This window comes from Leptinotarsa decemlineata, unplaced genomic scaffold (assembly GCF_025532065.1).
Source record: "Leptinotarsa decemlineata unplaced genomic scaffold, Ldec_3_MD MMD2_tig00026336_RagTag_RagTag, whole genome shotgun sequence".
Taxonomy (NCBI): Eukaryota; Metazoa; Arthropoda; class Insecta; order Coleoptera; family Chrysomelidae; genus Leptinotarsa; species Leptinotarsa decemlineata.
Window position 1 is genome coordinate 1,771,557 of NW_027412692.1, and position 25,881 is coordinate 1,797,437.

Here is a 25,881-nt window from a genome sequence, read left to right on the forward strand (position 1 = left end):
ACAGCAGAGCACATACTTTGTGGTTGCCCTGCAGGTTTTTAGCGTTCAGCAGATCCGTACTCTCACCATCTGACCTGAAAGACCACTCACCATACAAACTAATCGGCTTCGTTAAGAAGCTGGGTTTATTTGGTTGAATGTGAATATATGTGAGCCACAATAAACCCTTGTGGTTGACCCACTCACTTTGGACTTAACCGAACCTAACCTGTTGGACATACAGAATGCTTTAGATAGAGTGGTTGGCAGGCATAACCTTATTTGTGATTAAGATTCTTGAAATCTATTTGAGCTACGGAACTTTTCGCGTAAGAGTGGACCAAATCACATCTGCGAATCATCCAATTAAGACAGGTGTCCCGCAGGAGTCCTGCTTATCACTGCACCTCTAGTGCTTGTATACGCACGACTTTATGTTCTACAGAACGAATGAGGGTATATACGCAGATGACACTGCGATCGGGGCTGTAGCGAAAAGAAATACCAGGGGGGCTATCCAAAGATTTGCTGAATGATTATGCCCGTTAGGGTATGCACAAACAAAAATGAATTTTTGGTAATTATAAAAATAATAATGGGAATTATTCTACTTTGGACCAAGGTCCTTGCTCTTCCACCATATGCACCATGTATAGGAATATTAAATACAAATGAAAATAAACAGCATTTAAATAATATTGTGTTTATTGTTTTCTACTATTATTTTTTACTATTTTCACGGCCAAAATTTCCCAACTTTTCCCCAGGTAGAAAAGCAGGGTGGAGAGGCTACCCCCCCACCCCCCATGGCGACGGCCCTGACTGCGATATACGCACATAAATCTAAATCTTTCCCTATCTCCTTCTTTGGGCGTTATAGATCCGTAACGATTGCTGAAAGTATATAATTTAGCAAGAAATGCTTGTTTGTTTTCCTATATCATAATAAGCCTGATTTGCTTTGATGAAATGTTATTTCAGGATAGAAATATTGATTGAAAATGATAAAACGAAGGATGGTGTTGTATTATGACGCAAAAGCGGTAAAAATATTCTTGTTCGTATAGTAAAAGAGAAAGAGTGTGCAATTATCTGTTCATAATAATGAGCTATTCGGGAAAAATCTGATGCAAGAATAGTCTCTATTAAATTAAGTTTTACAAATTTATATGGACGAACATTTTTTTCAAAACTATTTACATTATTCTGTATACAACCATATTTCTCATTCGAAGGCATCACCAGCTTATGATTAAGGGAGGGCAATGAGGCAATATTATGGAGGATAAAAAATATGAACGTCTGATACAGTCGAAAACATGAAGCGTTACATTTTGGAAGTCTTTGCCTCGATGACGATTGTAATAAGAACGGTTCTGATATCAATGTATAAAACTTCACAAGCCCTCGATAGCACAATAACTAAATCAAACTTTTAAACACAGTCGGTAGTCTTGTAATCGCTTTCCAATTCGCTTGTTTAGCTTGTTTCGTTGATCGCTTCCAATTAAAAAGTGACTAGCTCACAGCGGCTCACGTCTTTATATACCCAAAAGGACATCATACTAGAATGTATAGTAACATTCTACCCGGTCTAGAAACTGCTACCAAATTCCAGAGAGTTCATTGAACAAGCGCCATCTAGCGTCAAGTAGCATTACTAGGTTTTACAAGGATTGTAGTCGATTTATTCAACTGTAGGCTGTAGGTGTTTCTTATGAACACTTACATTTACTATTTTCGTAACAATAACTTCTACTTCAGGTAGGTATGCATATAAATTGTATAAAACAAACGTGAATGCTGGTGAACGGCTGCCGTAGAAAGAAATGCAATGCACACAACACACACACCATACCTACCTCCTACCTATATATTTTTTCACTGTTCAATGGCAAATCTGATATAGTCGTGATGATAATGGCGGCGATTTTAAAAACTGATATCAAAGTCTTAAGGTTATTATGAATATTTCAATACTTTGTACGATATACATTAAATCTTGTGAATTTATTTACGTTTTGTCATGCGATGCGGAATTTATTATTAGGTAAGGAAGTCACTTTGGTCGCTTTGCGGCGCTACATTTGATCTCTAGGGGGGGCAACTGCCCCCGTTGGCGACGCCCTTGTTCTCATATATTAGGTCTTCCTCAAATTTCTGGAATTACTATAAAACACGTTCATTGGAACATATTCTAGACTAATTTTGAATACAGCAGATCTTTATGTATAAAAAAATCAGTGACTTCCAGCATTCTGCTATATGATTCCGTATTTCTTTATTTCCTTTTCCCACTTTTTCTCAAGTACTAGTGTGAATTCAGTTTTGGAATCAATTATATTTGTAGAATCGATATTTGTTTCATTCAGAATTTTATTTCTGTGATTCGGCAGAAGTATACGACAACCTAACAGATTTCATTATTTATTATATCCATTCAGTTTTTTTGACTTCAACATCAGCCACGAGTAAATTGTCCATCGTGGATTTCTACTAGTACAAGTCATCATTTCAATTATAATTTTTCTTTTATTTCATCTCGTCACGTTCAGTTGCTCAGTGTTTTATTAACGGATATCGTTCCGCTAATATTATCTAACTTTTTAGAGTTTCCTACAAATTCTGCACCGACTGTTAATGACTTCAAATCATTGCGAATTTACTTATACCGTTAGTTTGTGTTAAGCGACACACTTTTTGGAGTTTAACCGTCAATAATTAATTTTCTTAGAGAATTTATTTGCCAACTCTCCCATTCTTGAACATGTTCTACTAAAAATCATATTGCGATATTTTGTGAAGCCCGCAGTAGGTTAATATTTCATCTTGTTTGTTTTAACTTTTGCATGATGATATAATTAATTCATAATTATCGAGGAATGCGTTACCTTCGGCTCTGAAAGATTTTGAATGGAGAAAGAGAAATCCTTATTCTTGGTAACAACTTTACGTCAAGTGTAAATTTCGCCAAATTTGAGAGGTTATGTCAGATCCTTTTCAATTTACGAACTGTGTGAAACTAAGAAACAAAATAGTGTATTGAGGTTTTTCCATTACCGTTCAAAAACAATTTGAGAAAAGGGTATGACCTATATTTGATCAATAAATCTTTTATTACATCATGTTCACTCTTTTCTTCGTACTTATTTCTTCGAAATCAAAATTCATGTACTTATTCCTCTAAGTCAAAACGTTTTTTAATTGGTTGACATCTCGAATTTGCACATGGCGCCCATATTTATAGACGATTTGTTTGGCATAAATACGGTGATTCTTTTGCTATGTGACACCATAAAGCATTTGTAGGTATATTAATATTTCTCTAATAAATGACGATCATTAGTACAGGGAGAATAATACCAAGAAGGAATGACAAAATCTCAGCTAGTGTTGCCAAACTGAAGGAAATTTAACCCACAAAAAATTTTCAAATTTCAACTTGACTTCACACATGTATTTACACACTATTGCTATTTCTATTTCATATGTAAAAATACACATTTACAACACGATGGAAATGAAGTTTCCTTACATTGTAAAGAATCCAAGTCGAAATAGTCTAGAAAGGAATAAGTAATGAACACTATAGAAACAGCAAATACATTTCAGAAATGAAAAATTCAAACATAGGCTAAATATGTTTTGAACGAATTTCTTATTGACATGGCCGATAAAACGAATTCAATGAAAACGACTTCGAAACAACAAATAAAACTCGAAAATGATCAGCATAATTAGCATCTCCATATGACAGTAATGCTAAATGCACATAGTAGTCCACAGAAAAAATACAAGTCCTCCAAACGAAATCCTTTCTCGATTTGATCTATTGACGCAGTGCACTGAGTTTAATTGGTTGAAATGTGTTCAAATTCATAATTTTCGAAATTAGTTTATAATTATCTGATCAATATTCCATATTCAAAATTCCATATATACGCAACCTGTCAGAAAGTCTAGTATACACTCTCATAGACGAAAATACATAAATATTTTCTCAAAATGAAAATACTCTCGAAAAAGTTTTTTCGAAACTCAAAAGTATCATTTCAAGATTGTGATGCGGTCTATATAGGACAGACGAAACGGTATCTAAGAGAACGCATTACAGAACCCAAAAAAAAATACACAATCTCATAATTTAATGCTGAAAAAAACTTCATTAGCAGAACATGCCTCCAATGATTGACATCAGTTCAATTTTGATAAAACCGGGATTATTGCTCAGGAATCTTTTCTGAAAAAAGACTCTTATAGAAAATGATAGATATGAAAAAAATTATAGTATAAATGAAAAACAGAGATAGAAAATCTGAATACCAGTTTCTAGGGCCTAATATCCAACATTTCTCGCAAACGAATTAATCATTATGCATTCATCCTTTATCATTCCAGCTTTGGAATTTATATACATTAAAAACCAATAATGTTTTTTACATTTTATTCACCATTATTAACCATTCAGAACAGCAGGACACTTTTTTATACTTTATATTTCAATCAATTTTATATGTATTCTTTCAGCAAGCATGAATGTGGTTTAATAAGAAACCGAAACGTCTGGTTGAAATACTTTTGATTTACCATTAACCCTGCCTCCACCTGTACATCATTGAAAATTAAATCTTTCACCATGTACAGTATCAAAATAGATTTTACACTCGGATTCGACATCTGCGAAACCTGCCTTGACAAAATGAGAAGATTTGAAAATCGTGTTTTTTGAATGTCAAAATTGTCATAACTCCTGCATTGATTTCATTTCGCATTTTCGTTTATTGAAAACGGAAAATTTTTCAGGAGATATTGTATTTTTGTTCATTATTTCTCCATCTTTATATAAAAAGTAGGGACCTTCTGATTGAATGAAAACTCATTTTATACATTAAAAATTTGTTTTTCCAAGACTGCAAAATTTGTGCAGCCTTTAAATCTTTCAAATAAAAAAAAGTTTGGTTGAGATTTCAATTTTTTTTATTGGTTTGAAAGACCTACTGATGCCATCATGTATGGAATATAACATCTTTCAAATATCCGCCACGGCTTCTCTGGGTCCAATTTTTCATAACTCTGGCGCATAAATCAGGCTGAATTCGACCAATGGCATGAGTTATGTTGGCCATGAGGACTGCTGTGGTTTGTGGCTTATTTGCATACACCTCCGACACGCCCACAAGAAAAAGTCTAACGGGGTAGAATCTCACGATCTTGGTGGCCAATTTACATCACCTTCACGTGAGATGACCATGCCCTCAAATCGGTCATGCAGAATATTTAATGTGGTATGAGCTGTGTATTACGTAGCACCATCCTATTTAAACCATATGTCGTTGGTGTCCAGATCATCCATTTCAGGTCTAAAGAAGTTGGTAATCGTCGACCTATAGTGCTCGCCTTTGACAGTGATGGCCTGCCAATGTTGTTCCCAAAAAAATATAGACCGGTGACTCCGCCAACCCAAAATCCACACCAAACAATTTTGTTGGTTCACGTACATATTCACCCAGAAATAGGCCACATTGCTGAAGATGATTTTTCGATGAAAATCAGGGCAGTTGCCAACTGGTCCAGAGCCTATTCAGCGAACGTCGTTGTCTAAGGTTGGTGGACTGAAATTCATCCACCACATTGCTAATAGTCCTCTCGGTAGAACGATTATGGCGACCGTAAAATGGGCGAAGCGCGCGGTACGTTGCCCGAACAGAACACCCATTTTGATAAAACAATTGTATTATTTGCATTTGTTGTTGAATGCCGATTTGGCAAAATAAACTGAATGAATGACAACAAATTTGACAGATATAGCTTCAAAAAGATGGCCGTTATCAATTGTCAAAGTTTGGAAGTCTCTGTTAGATGATCCTATAGTTGCTGGAGTGCAATATATTCAGTTCTAAAGAAATTCCATAAAACGACTTTCACCATTCGAACTGAAAACGAATCCACAAAAAAACACATTCGAAAATTCATAATTTCACTTTATATCATAGTGTAATATATTTTTCAATTTTTTTTTCAGATTCACTATTGCATCACAATTGTGCTGGCGACGTTATTGTCTTTCAATAATCCAGCTGCCTCAGAAATACGTCGGGTGGCCAACTTTTCACCACCTGAAGAAATAAATGATTTAGCTCATCATCATCATCAACAAAGATCTATTGGAAGTAAACCACCTTCTTCGAACAACATAGAAGAAACCATCAAAGAAGTAGAAGCGATGTTAAAAGCCAACCCTGACTTGCCAAGACTCACAAGGGGCGAAATCTTAGATTTGGTTGAAAATATAACGAAAACCGACAAGCTCGCAGTAAATTCTGTATATCAGAGCTCTACGATACCCAAACCTAGAGATGCTAAAGCATTTATGGTTGTGATGCCCTACACTCCTGATAATACGAATGGAAAGGGTATAGAGGAATTGTACACGAAACCTCCAGTGACCCACATTGTAGGCGCGCAGACTTTCAAAGATAATGATGTTGGAACTGCAACGGAATTGCAACAAGTTCAAAGCAATAGGTTTGATGAAGGTAACTTGTTGAATTACTTATCTGTAAGGTAAGTCTTCGTCAATCCTTTTCTTTTCCGCTTCCTGGGAGATGTCTCATTTGTCAATTTCTTCCATATCTCCGAAAAACACTGCATCCCGAAGTGCTGCGTTTCCCCCGTCTTTTTCAAACCCATTCCAACATTCTTGTTTCCTGTTCTAGTCCGTACAGGTCACTTGCTGGATCTTTTTCATATTTTTCTGGAAATAATTTGGTTTGTCCATAAATTGTTTGCCTCTTGTGATGCAAAGCTTCACATTAGCATAAAATATGACGAGCTGTCTCTGTGCCTTTTTATGGTCTCCGTTGTACGGCCTATTTTGCTCAGGTGTCCTCCCAATGGTTAGTGTCCAGTGAGTAGCTCTGTAATTGTTCTGAGCCGATCGCTGCTTGGAGCAGTTTTTCGGTTGTCTTTTCGAACAGTCCTTTCATGAAGGTTTTCCAGTGTTCCCGAGAGGGTTTTTCCAGTACTCTGTAATGTTCCTCATAGACTCGTTTCCCCATCTAGTTCTGTACCAAAGATTTTGGTACCCCACGGTTGGTTCTGGGCCTATATATCGAGTTGAGGATCCGTGTCATCAAGATAGATTTTCACCAAATAAATGAAACCACAACAACAGTAGCTGTGCCGATTTCGACAAAACATAAGCTTGGGTTGTCAAAATTTCGAAAACTTCGTGTCGCGGGCAACTGTTTTTGTCAACAACGAAATGTTCCGTCGCCAAGCGAAAAGATCGAAAGGCTACGGTGTTTTGTCTTTGTTTTTATACACTATGTGGGAAAGGTCACTAATTTGTTTCAATGTGTGACTCCACGTGACATTCTCACTTTATTTAAAGTGCTAATCTGTGGTGAGTAAAATATCGACGATCCCAGTTCTCCATTCATTTCTATGTAATTCGTCAAACCTGCCATAATTTCACCTGTTCCATAATCTTTTCATCTTCTTAACAAATGATCCCATAGACCATTATAAAAACATCGTCTAGAGAAGGCATGATGAAAACTGTTCGTGTAGTGGAAACAACAAAAAATATTCCACAACAAAACACGCGACTCCAGACTAGTTTTTGTCTGTTTGGTGGAACTCGAGTTTCGAGTTTGTTCTCGAAGCTAACAAAGTTTTTTTATTCTGTTATCGTAAACGAAACGGTCGCCGGTCGGGTTTACGTGTCTGGTTTGCTCCACTCACTCAATCGACCGCTGTGTGAAGCGGTGGTTCAAACCGCGAGGCCGGACGACCGACTTTCACTCCCTATCGTCCGATTCGTGTTAGAAATCACACGTTGAAAGGTGGGAACTCGTTAGTCCTTAGCTCGTACAAGTTTCGACCTTTGAGAGTTGCCGTTCGTAGGGGGCGACAGCTGGTTAACGAAAAAACAGATTTTAAACAGATTTTCTCAAACACTCGCAAGTGAAACTGTTTGGTAGAAATTCGCCTTCAGCTTCTCGGTTGCTTATGATACCTGAGTGTCCTGACAATAAGTATGTAGTCGAAATATTCTTGTTCGCCAGTTCTCTCAGACCAGCCTGATCAGCACAGTATATTTCAGCTCACGACCCTTTTATAACAAGCGTTTCTGCCGAGCATGTTCTCGTGATGACTGTTCATTCTCCACTCTTCACGGTCTGAGACTTTAACTGCATAGTTATTGTCGAACTTGTATTTCGGTTTCGTGTGGTCCAAGAACATGTTGGATATTCGTTGTTCCACACATCTCGAAATTTCTGTTTGGCCCGATCCCATGTAGGTCGGTGAATTTTCCAGTCTGAATTGGCCCATCCTTGCGTGTCCCATTATATCACGATGTAAAGGAGGAAGATTGGAGAGTATCCCCAATGCAGCTGTTGGGGTGGATTTCATTGCTCCCGTTATTCCCAAACAGGTAAGTATTTGCATACTGCTTGGTTTGTTAATAGCGGTCGTTTCTTTCATCTTTTGCCAACAGATCATAGATGTATGGTTTTAACCACTATGGTGTAGAGCCAATAAATCTTGTCTGGTCCAACTACCTGCAGCTCGTGTCTTAGATAACCTCTTCTTTTCGGCCTCTGTATGATTGATTCTAGAGACGTATCATCAAATGCCTTCTCCAAGCAAGCAGCTGAAAGCACTTCTTTGTTCTTGTCAATCCTCCGCTTGCAAATATTTGTACTTCTGAAGATTGACATACTCATGACGATAACAGCTGAAACTATCCATGATGATAATTATAGAATTTACACAATGAATTTTATTTGAGACGCGTTTACAATAAAACGAAGTAATATTTTTGGGTTGTTCCAAAAGTTTTGTCCGTTTTAGCTCCATATGTCAATAAATATTCATTCTACTGTATCGTGGTGTATATTGATCGATAAACTATTTTGTACTATATATATATTGATGCCGGTTTTTTTCTAAATTTTGAACATTTGCCTCTTCTCAGCTCATGTGATGTCTTCAAGCGATTTTTGACCAATATTTCTCTACGAATTCAAATTGAACCATAGCGTTGCCAAAACAGGCCGAAAAATCAACCAGACATTTGGTAATGATAGTGTTAATCAACAACGTTGGTTTGCGAATTTTGATTCCGAAGATTTTAGCCTCATGTTTGAAGGTTCCGGAGGTTTGAGTCTCGAAAATGAGCCTCAAAGTAATCAGAGCCAAAAGTAATCAAGGACGAGGATTCGAAGACCCTGGTGGAGACTCACCCATCACAAACGGAGTGTGGGATAGTGGAAGACTTGGGTGTCAGTTCCATGCCGTTTTAGGTGGTTCAAAACGTATTGGAAAGGTCAAAAAGCCAAAAAAGTAGGTGCACCACGATTTGAATGATCGATAGTTATTATCACGTTCCGAAGTCTGTTTTTATTTGTTCTGGCGCAAACAATACGATCCTTTCTGGATTGGATCGTCGCGTGTGATGGAAAGTGTATCCTTTACGACAAGAGGAGATGCTCAGGGCAGTGGGTGGACACCCACAGGCGAAAATCCAATTAAAAAGATCAAGCTTACTGTATGGTTGTCAGCGGATGGTGTGATTCTCTATAACTTTTTACTTTCTGCAACCGGGCCAAACCATCACAGCAGAGCTCTATTATGATAAAATTAATTGTGAAAATTCTATTATTATCATCATGGATAGTGCTATTGATTTCCATTAAGTAACGGGTCAGAGTATTTGTAATGGTTAATAGAAAAAAAAACACTAAAACCATTTAATTTTGTCGTTAGTTTGCATTTGTTTAGGAAATCCTCACATATCAATGTAGACAGTTGTCTGATATAATTCAAAATTAACTATATGGGATCTTTATCAAGTCAAAACACCTTTGACTTCATCAGTAGTTTTAACATTTATATCTATTCACATCGGTTTTGTCAGTAGCAATTGATGACCCTGCCATTATTATTCCTAATAATGACCTGATAATTTTCACAGGAAGTAAAATCGTTAAACCAACAAATGTGAAGATTAAGAAATACCAAGGTTATTCTTATAGAAGAACTACACAGTCTCCTGTCGTAACAAGTAGCACTGAAATTCCTATTGAGCCAATTTCCTCTCTGATACAAAATAACCATAGAAGGAGAAAACCCCAGCCCATTGAACAGCAGAAATCCACAACACTGCCTCCTCTTATCACAACCTATTCGACAAGAGGAAGACGACCAAGTAGAAGGAGACCAGGAATAAAGACCACTGAAAAACATCCGAATCACAAGTACCCAGAAGAGTCTTCTGACGATTCCGTTAAGAGTCCATCATCACTACCTTCTAATGGCTTGAGGATTATCAGTGCCCCAAAATTGTCGCCGCACGCCATCAACGACGATCTTCTTATGGTCGAAGATCAGAACAAAGCATTTTTGCTTGAAAAGGAGGTTCCGTTTTCAATTGAGAGGGTAACAATCAAACATATTGATTTGGACGATGGCAATGGTGGCTCATCTCAGAATCTCATGAAAGTAGATGTTCCGGAACATTTGAAAGGTAAATTCCTGACAACTGAGTCAATATAGGTTTGAGAAAAAATATTAGATTGTGCCTCCAGAGGTATTTACAGTATACGGATCGATATTTATGAACGATACTTTGGTGCAATATTTGACAGCGCTGCTTTGATCTAACATAGACCTCATCATTGTGATCAACTCGATTACAAGGGCAATGTTTGTAAGCCTTCATCTTTGAAGGAAAATGATAATGGTAAATACATTTGTAACCTCGGTTTGAATGGAAATACCCGTCATATTACTGAGACACGACTGCCCCGAGTTCCATTCACTATTGGAGCTGTTGTTATCGTTGATTCTGCCCATCCTCAACAGTAGTGTTCTAGCCCTATTGTGAGTAGCTTTTGGGCTTTTGGGTGTAAGTCGTTATAATTATCTAATTCATACAATTCAGAACAATATAAAAACATAGATACTCACGGCCGGTGTCATGATTGAAGAGAACAAAATCCGGCTTGGTAGGCCTTGGTCGAACGTGACCTGAAATACCAAACGTTTCGTCTGCTAATGCGGCAGACATCATCAGTGCTATATATGTGTTGACTGCGAGGACGTAGTCTCAGCAACGACTGAGACTTGTTGGGACGAAATGTTTGGTACTTCAGTACCAAACGGTCTACCAGTCCGGATTTTCTTATTTTCAATCGAAAATTCGAGCTTTCTGTTTACATTTCTATCAAATTTTCAGCAAATAATTAAATACAGGGTGTTCATTAAACATGCTGCAAAAGTTCAAGTGACTATTCCTTGAACTATTCTAAGAATATATTGTCCTTTGATGATTTTTCATAGGTCGCTTAGTTTCGAAGATACGAAGCGAAAATAAAGTTCTACAATAACAATTCATTGCCAAAAATTAAAAATAATGTTCCCTTAATATACAAGAACTGTTGAAAATGACTACCCTCCGTTGGCATGCACGAATTCAATCTTCTCCTCATCGACTCCCGAACTCTTTCAAAAATACCAGGATCGTTTCTGATTGCAATTATCCGATTTCACAAATTTTTCACATCTTCCACCTCGACCAATCCAGCGATCTCTATATGTTACTGTTAACCCTCGAGCCAACATGCTGAAAAGTGCTGGTGCACCATTGTGCATAAACCACATTGCATTTCTTGTAACTAATGGTATATCCTCCAGAAACTGAGATAGCGTTTGTTCTAAAAAGTTGCGGTATACCTCGCCGGTAAGTCTTCCTGGCAGACATACCGGAATTAAGAAGTCACCTACAATTCCCAGCCAAACGTTTAACGGGAACTGATGTTGAATGCGATCTTCAAGCAAACATGGTTATTGTGGAAATTCCTTATAACATTTCTTGAGAAACTGGCTTCATCGATAAAAAGAATAAGCGTCAGTAGTTGAGGGATTTGAACCAATTTGCGCAAAAGCCATTGACAGCATGCAATGCGTGGAAGAAAATCTGCAGGAAGAAGTGCCTGAACTTGTTGTATTTGGTATGGGTATTTCTAAGAATGTTCCAAGTCGTCCCGTTACTTACATTCAAAGTATTTGCAATTTTTCGAGTAGAGATACCTGGATCTTCTTCTATTATGGCAGTACATTATCTTCTACTTCTACCGTTTTTACTCCATTTCGCTTCAATGCTCTTGTTTCACGGCAAATTACGCATTGTAGTCTTGTCCAAAATTTAGCAATGATACTCTGTAAGATTTATTGTTATTATCCAACGTCATCCTTTTAAGTCAAATATTATTCTTACGGGGGAATTTAATATTAATTTTGACGAAGCTGAATCGATTTTATCGCAGTCGCTGATGAATCTATTAACTTCTTTTGACTTGAAAATGCATGTTGATATTCCAACTCGTATAACACAACATAGTAGTAATTCGATTATTGATTATGTATGTAGTAACTTTGACGATAATTTCCGGTCATGCACTGTTATTTCTTCGGGATTATCTGATCGTGAAGCTCTTCACTTCAGTGTTAACATCGATTCTACAAAACAAGGTAAAAAGTTCAAGTATGGTACACTCTACAGTACAGCAAACTATAATAGGTTCTATTTTAAATGTAGTCAAACTAATTGGGTACATACTCAGGATGTTATTGATCCTCTTCAAATATTCTATAATCAGATCTGGTCCATTTTTAATAACTCCTTTCCACATCAAAAGATAAAATAAAAATTAAAAATATCTTCTTGTAATCTACGATCGCTTAATTACATTAAAAAATTCACAAATAACACAGCATTTCATAACCATGTTAAAAAATACAAAAACATTTATAAAAAACTGATTAACCATGCAAAATGTAATTTTTATCAAAAAAGGATTACCCAAGCAAATAATAGAGCTAAAGAGAATTGGTCTATTATAAATGACTTTCGAGGAAAGTGTAAAAATAAACGAGCAGAAATACCAATACCAATAGATGAACTTAACAAATATTATTGTTCAATAACCGCCACTTTAACTAATAAATCTGACGCACCGTATGATCCCCTTGAGAAATTACGCAATGTAATTTCTTACGAAAAACTAATTTTACACCCTACTAATGTTTGCGAATTACAGGCAATACTCACTTCATTTAAAAATAAATCGGCACTTGGTAACGACAATCAATCATTCATTTCTTACGGGTTCATTTCCCTCGTTCTTAAAAACCTCGATCGTAATTCCTCTTCACAAAGGTGGCGATCTAGATAATCCTTCGAACTATCGCCCAATTTCTCTTATTTCGTCGTTAGCAAAAATTATTGAAAAACTGGTAAAAATACGTTTAACAGAACATTTGAACTTCGGTAATATAATAAGCTTCAAACAATTTGGATTCCAGTCAAACAAAAATACTCATGATGCCATATTTTCATTTTTATATGAAGTGTATAGTAACATTAATAGACGGGAGATTACAGCAGCAGTCTTTTGCGACTTCTCTAAAGCATTCGACTGTGTTAATCACGAAATTCTGCTCAGGAAACTTTATCTCTATGGTATTGAAGGTATTACTCATAAATGGTTTGCTTCTTATCTATCGGGTAGGATTAAATATATAACAGTATCTGATGTTTCTAAACATCTAACGGAGTACCACAAGGATCAGTACTGAAACCTACCCTATTTCTACTCTATATCAATGACTTGACTACAATTGATATTGAGGGTAAATTTACTTTGTTCGCCGACGACACTACAATATTATGGCGCAATACCAACACAAATGATCTATATAATGCCATTTGCTCTGATATTTCCAAACTTTCAATGTCTCAAAAAGTAAAGTTTTATCCTTTAATTGCATTCTTGATAATATTCCTCTAGCTTTGAATTCGAATGTGATTGAGAACACGTCATGCAACAAATTTCTTGGGTTATTAATTCATAATAAATTGAAATTTGAGGACCACATAATATCTCTTAACAAAAAACTTCCATCTGGATGTTATGCTGTGAAAATAACTTCTAACGAACTAGGACTAACTGCAGCTAAAACTGTCTATTATTCATTAGTAGAATTACATCTAAGATATGGGATACCTTTCTGGGGGGTAAGTAATCAAACTACACTCGAGTCGATTTTTATTCTGCAGAAAAAGTCATTAAAATTTCTCTGAATAGCTAGGCGGCGAGATTCTTGTAGGCCTTTGTTTGTAGCAAACAAAATTTTATCACTGTATGCTCTATTCATTTTAAAAACAGTTTGTTTAGTGCATGAACATAAAACAGAACTTTCCTCTATTGTCTCTCATTACACCACACGCCAGACCCTAAATTTAAGTCTTCCCATACCAAACACTACTTTAATTAAAAATTCTATATTGTATAATGGTCTCAAGATGTATAATCATCTTCCAAACTACCTAAAATGCGTAGTAATCTGTACTGAATTTGGAAAATCTACAAAGGATTTTCTTAGCGAGAGGCCCTATTATAGTTTGCAAGAATTTTATGACGATACCTTCTAATCATATTTTATACACATTTCTCTCTATACATTATTACTTTTTTAATTATGTTTGTGTTTGTATATGTATGTATGTGTGTATATATGTATATATATATATATATATATATATATATATATATATATATATATATATATATATATATATATATATATATATATATATATGTATATATAAATCGATTTAATTCGTGAGGTTGCAGTCAATAGCTGGGCTGTTACAAAGAAAACTCTTTGTTATATGTCAAGCTTTCGGTATATTTCACACCTTCGTCAGGATAACTACAATAATAAGATTATATATCTTTTAAAAACTTACTAACGTGAGAATAAAATATAAAATGGTTCAAAAACAGATAGAAAAAACATTAATAAATGACAGTTGATAAAAATTTTGGCTGACAATGTCAAGTGGGAAAATTCTGAATGATACTCGAATTACTTGATTTTTTATTTTCTTTATCATATTTCAGTAGGTACGTGTAAATTTTGCTAAGACTATCAATATCAGTTCGTTTATTCATTGAATGTTCTTCGTTATTAATATGTATCATTTCGAAAAATAATCTTTTAGTTGTATTGGTTTCTCTATCTAAAATATTTGGATTTTCAAAATTCATTTTATGATCCTCCGAATTAACATGTTCTGTTAATGCACAAGAATTAACATTTCGTCTACAGTCGCTCTTATGGGAAGTGATGCGACTACTTAGAGGTCTAGATGTTTGTCCTATATATGTTTTAGAACAATCCATACAAGACATTTTGTATACTAAATTGGATTTTTGTTTATTTGAAATTGGAGCTTTTACTTTACTGTATAATTTAGATATAGAAGTGACATTTGTTTTAGATATTTTGAGGTTATTATTTCGGAATACATTAATTAATTTTGGTGTCAATTCTTGAATATATGGGAGTGATTTATATATGAATGAAGGTATAACGTTGTTATGTTCAACTTCTTCATTATTATTTTGAAAGTTTGTTCTTTCACAAAATAAAATTCTGTTTACTAAAGATTTAGGATAAGAATTTTGGATCAGAATTTTACTGAAATTAGACAAACTTTGTTTTCGTAAATCGGGATGGGTAATTTTGATGATTCTGTTTTTTAATGATTTTATGAAATTGATTTTCATTTTATTTGGATGATAGGAATGGAAATTAATAAATCTATTACTTGATGTTGGTTTTCTGTACCATTCAGTGATGATAATATTTTGTTCTGATCTCAATAACTTCATATCGAGGAAAGGAATTGAGTTGTTTATTTCCTCTTCAATAGTGAATTGGATATTGAGATCATATGAATTAAATACATTCAAAATTTCTTCTTTTCCATCTGCAGGTATGGTCAGAATCAAATCATCTACAAAACGTTTGATGAATGGAATACGGAAAGATAATTTTTGAATACATTCATCAATAAGCTCATCTAAAACAAAACTCGATAAAATTGGTGAAATGGTGGAACCCATAGGTGTGCCAAATATTTGTTTATAAAATTTGTTTTCAAATATAAAATTTGTTGAATCAAAAATAAAATCTAAAATATTCATGAATCTAATTTTGTCTAATTCACAATGTTCTTCAATGTTAGACCAATTTTTGTTCAATGTTTGTTTCACTACTTTTAACGGTAGGTTTGTGAAAAGTGAAACAACATCTAGGCTTATCAAAACATAATTTTGAGGAAGCTGAAAATTATTTATGAATTCACTAAATGAAAAAGAATCTTTAATATAATAAGGATTGTATGTTTTATAGGAAGTTGTTAAAATATTCGTTAGAAATTTACAAAGTTTTGAGTTAGGTGCATCGATGGAAGATACAATTGGTCGCATGGATAAGGTAGGTTTATGAACTTTAGGTAACGAATAAAAACGTGGTGCTATGGAATTGTATATCATTAATGATTTAGCTGTAATATTATCTATTTTGTGACAATTTTTTAATTTTGTAACAATTTTATTTGCTTTCTGTTGTAGTGTAGAAGTTGGGTCTGATTTTAAAATTTTATAGTATTTATAGTTTTCTAATAATATGTGATTTTCATTGATGTATTGGTCTCTACACATGGCGACTGTAACGTTACCTCTGTCACTATTCATGATAATAATCTCTGGATGTTCTTTCAGATATTTTCGGGTTTTATTATACAATTCATTCAAATAGTGTTCTTTGTCATGATTTTTGTGTAAAAAATATGTTATTATATTCGTTACTTGTGTTCTATATAAATCTTTTTTAGTCTCATCGAAATTCTCCATTATATATTCCAAATCTGCTAATAGAGACGAAATGTTAATATTATGTTTATTTGGAGAAACACTGAATTTAGGGCCAAGGGATAGAAAATTCTGTATATCATTAGGAAAATTGATATCAGTTAAGTTTTTAAACCAATCTTTTTGAAATAATATTTCAGATAGAAAGTTTCATTTATTTTTAAAAATAAAAATAAAAAAATTAAAACATTCAAAAAATCAATTCATTGAAAAATAACTGTTTTTTTCTTTCTCAAAATGTTCACCAAAGCTTTGTCAATAAGAACTTTTCTTTGGGCAATAAAGCATATTTATTATTATTATTATTATTATTATTCACGCTGTACATTGATTATTTTCCTATGTATCCTCTATAAGCGTCAGTCATTTCAAAGGAGATTACAAACATATCTCCTTAAAATCGATTTCTGTAGTTTTATTCTGTGAAGAGAAACGCCATTATTATAATTTCAAAAATACCGATATTAACAAGTCCGAAAAGCTTGTTGTATGAATATTTAAATCGTTTCGCGGAAGCTTGGTCAAAAAAGAAAAACGCAATTTGCTGTTTGTGACCAAATTACATGAATATATAATACTCGTAACATTAATAATTGAGAATGAGGAATTTTGTTCAGTCTAATTGGGCAAGTTCACTGAAACAGGAAACTGCTACCCGACAGAATACAAATGGTTCGTTCGTGTTGGTGTTACACCCCGGAAAGCAATCGTGTAGAATCAGTGCCTTGTAGAATTATAATAAATAATTCGATTTTGAAACTGGACTTTCACTGTGTTACGATGTTTTCAAATGAATTCTTAAGGTTACTGATTTATATGGGCTTTCAACTTTGCTGAAGTTCTATGAACGTTGTTCAAACTTGTCGGTTTGAAACAGATTTTGCCAAAGAATGTTTTCATTAGTCGCAAATGGTCAGATCACGTATCAATGGATATGATATCAAAGATGAGTTCAGATTACAATTAGGCTCTGAAGTAGATTGTGCCGTAGCCACAAAAAGCTTATTTAAAAAATAAACCTGTGTGTACTCAACATGGAAGTAGTCAAAAATTGGACCAAACATCGCTGCAGATGATTCTAGACCATTTTATGTTGTCCATGATGGCTATAATCTATTCGTGATGCACTGTTTGGAACCTTTGATGTAGTAATGAATATCACTGGAGTTTTTTCCCAACAGCATATCGTTATTTTTAACACTTCGACACGTGTTTCGATGACCAAGTGATCATCTTCAAACACGTGTCGAGGTGTTGAAAATAACGATTTGGTGTTGTGAAAAAACTTCAGTAATATTCGCTCCAATCTATGTCGAATTTTATCTTTTTGAAGCTGCCTTGGAGTAAAGACAAGTCACTGTGTAATGATATTATCTCTTTCATTTCACCATGTTTCATTCATCACTGTATAATGATAGTAAGTCAAATGATACACAGTGAAGAACATTGAAAAATCAGGTTATACGAAAAAAAAAGTGAGTTAATATATTATCAGATGAACACATTGAAAACATTAAAATTTCAAAGTAATATGTAATGTGGTTAAATAATGAAAGTATCAAAAATGAAACAATTTTTCAATATCACGATGACAACTTGATGAAGATATTCGACAACAGAATAATTTCTTAGTAGAGGTTTTGTCTTTGGTGACTTCAATAATATATAAAAACTTTCTTCAAATCCCTATACCTACATATCATTTCGCCTCCATGTAATGTACAGCTCTTGAAGCGTTTTAGTAATGTAATGTCAGTGTTTGTAAGCAATGTAATGTTCATTTTATATTTTTTAGGAGTAGTTGCCGACATGGATTTAGAATCGGCCATCAACCGGGAACATCAAAAACGAGTTACGACTGCAAAACCTTTCAATGCTGAAGATGAGGAAATCAAAATAAAGAACATGTTAGCTTCTCTAGGAGTGCTACCTTCTCAAATGTCAACAACTACCACCCAGCTTCCTGATATCAGTAATGTGGCCGACAATTTGAGTCCAGATATGAAAGAACTTCTAAAGAGTTTTGGACTGCTTCCCAATGCCCAACAGAAACCTGTTGGCTCTAGTCAAGTCTCTGATAGTTTCAATCCAGTGAAGGCTGAGATAAAACCTGAATCTTACATTGGATTCAAGCCTTTGCCTGAACACAGTGAGAGCAGAGATGAAATGGAAGAGCTTTTGGCTAGGTTTGGTTTAGGTAGGAGTACAAGGGACCAGAAGGCACTCCATGAAAACACAAAAAAAGAGGAATCATTTCCAAATGAGACGGATAATGATACTGCATTCTCCCAGGATAAATTAAATTTGGAAGTTGTTCCAGAAGAATATCAAGGAGTGCTAGAAGATATCGGACTGTCTGATAGAAAAGGTGAGATTTAAAAAATTTGGTAATTAGTCTAACGAGTAATGGAAGAAGGTAATTTATAGATATTCACGTGAATAGCCCTGCAATATTCGGTTGGAGTCATGTGGCGGCCAGTCAAAAGTTTCAGCGCCCCAGTAGCGTATTTACATAGGTCTAAAGTGAGTGGGTCTATTTGATCTATTCAAGATGGATTACCGTGTAGATACGACAAGAGGTTGCCGGAACCTTGAAAGTATTATTAGCAGACTAGTGAATTCACAGTCATACGTAGCCTTTACTACGTGATAATAAATTACAATGAAGAAGGGAGAATTGAAACTTTCTATATTTTTTACTACCTTCATTTGTAACTGATGTATTTATAATGTTTAATGTATAAGTTTAAAAATGTCCTTATAGGACGAAACTGCAGTAACGTTAGTTACAAGTAAATGTGATAAAAACATAAAAAAAGTTTCAATTCTCTTTTCAAAATTATGTCACTTTTATCATTTTATTATTACTAGAAATAATACTATTCCCATTATTATTGATTATGAATACCATAATGTATCAAGTGTTGAATTGCTTTTTCATAAACTACAACTCACGATTTGATCTCCACACACTTTATTTGAAAAATATATCACGACATGTTTCGCTAACAAAGTAGTTTCTTCGACAGTCATTTGAATACTCAATACAATATAATACAATACAATACAATACAATACAATACAATACAATTCAATACAATACAATACAATACAATACAATACAATACAATACAATACAATACAATACTTTATGTTTCCTGAGACTCTTTTACAATCATGAAAATCGTCACATACACAGTAAAGGCTGGAGTTGAAAAATATCAAGTGATAAAATATGGAATAAACATAAAAAAAATTAAATCAATAGCAGACGTAGGAGATAATTATTATATAAAACAATAAAAAATAACATAGTATAAACAGTAGAATAGTAAACAAGCAAACAATGGTGATGTCAAGCAGCCAGATCAGTTTGAAAATATTCATCAAGTGAATAAGAGGCATTTTTGTAGAGAATATTTTTAACGGTATTTTTGAAATTCATGGGATTTGACATTTTGTCAATGAATGATGAATTTTCTCAATGAACTCAAATCACTGTTGACTATACTGAACAATAATCAAACTCAACTTTATTTCACTATCAATATAACAAAACACACATAAACATTCAAATGTCTATCGCCTTATAAGATCACTTTGCACCGCACTGTCCGCGAAACTTGACTGTCTCGGTAGGCGAGGGGATCGCGTTTATATTTGGTAATTGAAGGCAGTAGAAAATTCATCGGAATGGAAGCCGGTAGCATTATTTGCGTCACGTTTAGAACGGCAGCGAACATCCAACATTCGCGAAACGTCGGTCGAACTGGGCACACTCTTAGCCACGTCACAATTGGTTTATGGGTTCCAGTGGCGGCCAGAGTTATTTTCTTTAGGGCATTATTTACAACAATATTTAGTGGCATGCATCTTATACCATATTGCTCTTACTTGAAAAGTAGTAGCTGTGATTAAATGATCGACAGCATGCGAAAAGTGAATGAATATTTCGCCGATCTGGATTTTTCTGCCTAGAGGAATTACTTGTTATTAGTCAAAATTAGAGTAGATGTTTCATTATATTCATTTCATACTGGAATTTATAATCTGTAATCATTTAATATGTATGTACTTTTTAGGGAAAATGATTAGAACTGTGCCACTGGTGAAAACCCAGGAAAAACAACACGTTTTCAATCCCACCGACAACAAATATGCTACCCAAGAAGAACTAGATAAACTGAACAATCTGATGACAATTATCAAGCAACTGGAAAGTCTGAATCGGACTGTCACTGATGAAGATCTCAACGAAATTGACAAAGAAAATTTGAAGAAACTTGTGGAGAGTTTCAGTCAAAACAAAAACGTAGTACCATTAAATGAACAAAATGCTCCCGATCCACTCAAGTATGACTATGGTTTGAGTAAAAACGAAGTGAAAAGACAGGAAGATACTACATCCACCAACGAACCTACTACCTCGGAAGAAACTGTTACTCCAAACATAAAGGACCTGGAAGACTCTTTTGGTGGTATGTCAGATACTATAACTAAAGTTTCTGTTCCTGAAACTACCACACCAGTAAGAAAGACTGGTTTTTATTATTTGGTAGATTGGAATACTTTCCTTGATATTGATGACCAGAAGGGCAAGAGAGTAAATTTAAGATTTCAGCCAACCATTGGAGACCCGAAAAGATTTTATTCTGTATCAGTACCGTGAAAACAAATGTAAATTTTATTTGTGATATTTATAATCGAAGTTGCTCAATTATGGTTGGAAAACTATAGGAAGTGCCTGCCATTTTAGCTAAATAAGGTTTTTAAAGTTCATTTGTAGTTATATGTAATTATTTATTTCTAATCTGAATCGTGTTTTTGTATACAATCTATAATTTCTCTATTTTAAATACGGACATTGAAATATTTGCATATCATGTTTGAAAAATCTACAAATCTTGATACTTCGTGTATTGAAATTGAATACAAGGACCCATTTTGTCAAATATAAAGATGTATAGATCAATGTGTTTGATTTCCTGTCGTTTTCTTGAGAGGTTTCAGACGAATTCCATCACATGAAAAGCCATAACGGATTCAAGTCAATCAATCAATCAGTCAATCAATCAATCAAATTAATCAAATTATTTATCAACCATAGTTCACAAAAGTGGTATGAGAATCGTCAGTTGAAAAACTATAGAAATATTCATATATACTATGGAATCAAACACATCACACAAAAACATAACATATATTCACATATATACTCATATTCATATCACACGTACATAACTAAAATATAACACCTACCACTTGTTTTATGAATATTCTGAGACTGAATAGAAACTGAATATTACTGGAGTTTTTTACCAATACAAAATCGTTATTTTCAACACCTCGACACGTCTTTCAATCACCAAGTGATCATCTTCAGTTTAATCTTCCTCTTGAAGATCACCAAGTGATCATCTTCAGTTTAATATTCCTCTTGAAGATGACCACTTGGTGATCGAAACACGTGTCGAGGTGTTAAAAATAACGATTTGGTGTTGGGAAAAAAACTCCAGAAATATTCATTACTACACCAAAGGTTCCAAATAGTGCATCACAAGTGAATAAAAACTGTTATGAACTGAAAATGATGTTAGTTCTTTCTTGAATTTATTGAAGTTTTTCTGTGTTTTGACACAAGAAGGTAGACAATTGAAAAATGTTGATTCAGCATATGAAGGAGTTTTTTCATATAAAGTTCAATGTTGTTTCAGCCGTATTAATTCACCTTTTCTTGTGGGATAACTGTATCATTGCGAAGTCGTTTCGATGCTATTTTCATTTTTCTTTACGTATATTAGAGAATTTTATATGTAAAGAGCCAAAATTGTTAATATACCACTGCAGGAAACTTCAAGTCGAATAATATATGTCAATCAGGGACTTTCTATCTGGAGTTCTTTTGAGTTGTAGCATAGCATAAATATTTGTTTTGATTTTTCTACACGTATGCTTAGTATGTTTCTTCCAGTGGCAAGTTCACAAAAATTTTGTAGACTCTGATGATTTGATGGACCCATCAACAACAAAAAGATTAAAAGAAAAGTTATGTGACTTTTTTACAAAAAAGCTAATCAATACTGTTTTGCTTGCATTCACAATAATTTTTGCTGGAAGTACATCAAGCTATGAAAATCATCATTTGAGTTCTAACGTGTATAGAAAGGTTACTAATGTTAAATAAAAAAAATCAGTGGCTCTAAAATCGAACCTTGCGGAACTCTAAGTTCAACATCATAACATTCAGACCCGGTGTCAACACTTCATTGCGAGATTTTCACTGAGGTGTTCACAAAACCACAATACGTGTTTCACTGTACAATTGCTTTCTCAGATGTATTGTATGGTGAAATTCATGTTCCAGATTTGTAAACTGTTCAGAGAAAATCTAACAATGAAGGGTTTCAACAAAAACTTCTTCACTTCACTTCAAAAACTTCTCGTGGCATAATGTTGATAACTAAGAATAAAATCATGAACAAAGAGAATTTGGCTTATAACAACATTTCAACAACATTATCAAAATACGAAATTTTCAGGACTATAAATATATTGATGAGAGTCTGTGTTAGAACTCATATTGAGACGTTGAAGAAGAAAATTGGACCAATTTTACGAATACTATTTGGGGTCGGTAATTTCTTTTTTATTCATTCTTAAATGTATATATTTCTATTTGGAACCTACAATATTCCATTCCAATTCAGGAAACAGCTAATTTATCAATGATAAATTCTCTCAAGAGACTGAAAATAAAATAATAAAATGTATATTCAAATTACCACATCTTGAACCTCCGTCAAATTTATATATACCACGTGTTTTTTTAGATATTCAGTTCACTTTTCAATTGAAAATTGTTTTTCTGATCATTTCAAATAGATAGAAAATTTTCATCAACACTCCGTTAATCCTTGAGAGCTAGGACAGGCGTCTCCAAACTTTGATGCCTTCGGGCCATAATGATTTTTTCAGTTTGTTCCAAGGGCCAATTTCTGCCCTTAACTATATTTCTAGACTAGGATAGTCGCAAAGTGCGTGACCTATGCAAACTTACGTTTTTTTTCATTTCAATTATTATTGTGTATTGTGTATAACGACATCTAGTGGCGAGTAGTGGTACTATGTACTATCTTTTTCAGCTACCCGCTAGGTGGCATTAGGCGTAATTAAATATTTGGAATTATCGCGTTGGTTCGAAAAAGTTCTGGTTCTAGCTAGTGTATTCCAATCACCTCGAGATGGCAGTAATAACTGCATACAAAAAGGCTAGCGGCACAACTGCGAGTTAGTCTGCGTGGGAAAGACGAAGGAAGCGAAACTGTCTATTGTGAAATAAAGTAACACCCGTCAATAAAAGTATTTTGATTTGACTTATTGTTTTTATGTGTGATTTGTTAGTATAGAATAGAAGCGAAAAATCGACTGTGAATGCAGAACGTTCCAAGAAAAATGGAACTTTCAGTATTTTGTGATTGAGTCCAGTAATAAGGCGCTATGTTTAATTTGTAATGAAACCATAGCTGTTCTCAAAGACTATAACATTGAACGACACTATGAATCGAAACATCTTCAAAGTTACTCCAAGTATACAGGAAGTTTGCGGAAGGAAAAATTTGAAGCTTTGAAACGCGGACTCAAATCGCAGCAATCTTTGTTTACCAAAGCGAATACTGAACAAGAGTCTGCAACTCGCGCCAGCTTTCGTGTGGCTCTTGAAATCGGAAAACGTGGCAAACCATTCACCGATGTAGAAATGATAAAAGAATGCTTGATTGCAGTAGCCGAAGAAATATGCCCCGAAAAGGTAAATTTATTTAAAAGTGTCAGTTTGTCAGCAAACACCGTGGCTCGGAGGGTGCAAGACATCGCAGAAAATATATCATCTCAACTGTCTGACAAAAATGGACATCATGAGTGGTTTTCTCTAGCATTGGATGAGTTAACGGATGTGTCAGATACTGCTCAGGTGTTGATTTTTATTCGCGGAGTAGATAAAAGCTATGAAGTGTATGAAGAACTTATTGATATTGATAGTAATCACGACACGACAACTGGGGCAGATATTTTTAAGGGAGTTGAAAATGCCATTAATAAAAAGAACCTTCGATGGAGAAATTTGAAATCTATAACAACTGATGGAGGCAAAAATATGTATGGTAAAAATAAAGGAGTGGTTGCATTTGTGTCAAAGGCTGTAGAAAATGATGGTGGTTCGATACCATTAGTCTTACATTGTATCATTCATCAACAGTCCTTGTGCGGAAAATGTTTGGATATGTCTGAAGTTCTAAAACCAGTCATATCAGTTGTTAACTTCATCAGATCCACTGGGCTGAATCACCGACAATTCCGCGAGTTTATTCAACAGATTGGAGAAAATGATTTACTATAGCATACTGCCGTACGCTGGCTTAGTTGCGGAAAAGTCCTTAAGCGATTTTTTGAACTTCGAGCAGAGATCGAAATTTTTTTAAATGAGAAGTAGCACCCTTTTGCCGATTCAGAAAATAGTGAATGGATGTGGAAGTTAGCCTTCTATGTCGATTTGACAAATCATATGAACGAACTGAATTTGAGATTGCAAGGAGAAAATCAGCTTCTCCCTGATTTATATACCAATATCAAATCCTTCAGGCAGAAAATAGTACTATTTCAATCGCAATTACGTAAAAAATGTTTCACACATTTTGAAACATGTGACATATTCAGCCACACTACAGAGACTAAATTTCCCGTAAATTTTGCAATCGAAACTTTGAGTGCTTTGAAGACAAATTTTGATTCTCTTTTTTCACATTTTGATGTCATTGCCAATGAAATCAAGCTTTTTCAAAATCCTTTTGATTCTGACATTGAAACTCTGGCTCCGGATTTACGGTATAGTGATATGCTCAAGAACAAATATCAAAATTCATCTTTGTTGGAATTTTATAAGAGTGTTCCACTGGAACAATTTGATAATTTGCATGAATTTGCTCGTGGGTTGTTTTCTGTAAGTAGTACCTACTTGTGTGAGAAAACGTTTTCCAAGATAAAGTACACAAAGAATGTTTACAGATCTCAATTAACCGATGAGCATCTTAAATTTCTTTTGATAATTGGTACA

The 25,881-nt window shown here is 34.4% G+C and overlaps 1 protein-coding gene across 1 annotated transcript in view; it reads left to right on the forward strand.

Annotated features, from left to right (window-relative positions):
- The window catches only part of LOC111503165 (uncharacterized), a 51,448-nt gene extending 29,708 nt beyond the window's left edge, over positions 1-21,740 (forward strand). Inside the window, exons 2-5 of the mRNA XM_023157399.2 lie at positions 6,002-6,515; positions 9,962-10,513; positions 18,568-19,140; positions 20,855-21,740. Coding sequence (XP_023013167.2) covers positions 6,002-6,515; positions 9,962-10,513; positions 18,568-19,140; positions 20,855-21,441 — 2,226 coding nt within the window. The 3' untranslated portion in view covers positions 21,442-21,740. The remainder of the gene's footprint in view (positions 1-6,001; positions 6,516-9,961; positions 10,514-18,567; positions 19,141-20,854) is intronic.
- The last annotated feature ends 4,141 nt before the right edge of the window (positions 21,741-25,881 follow it).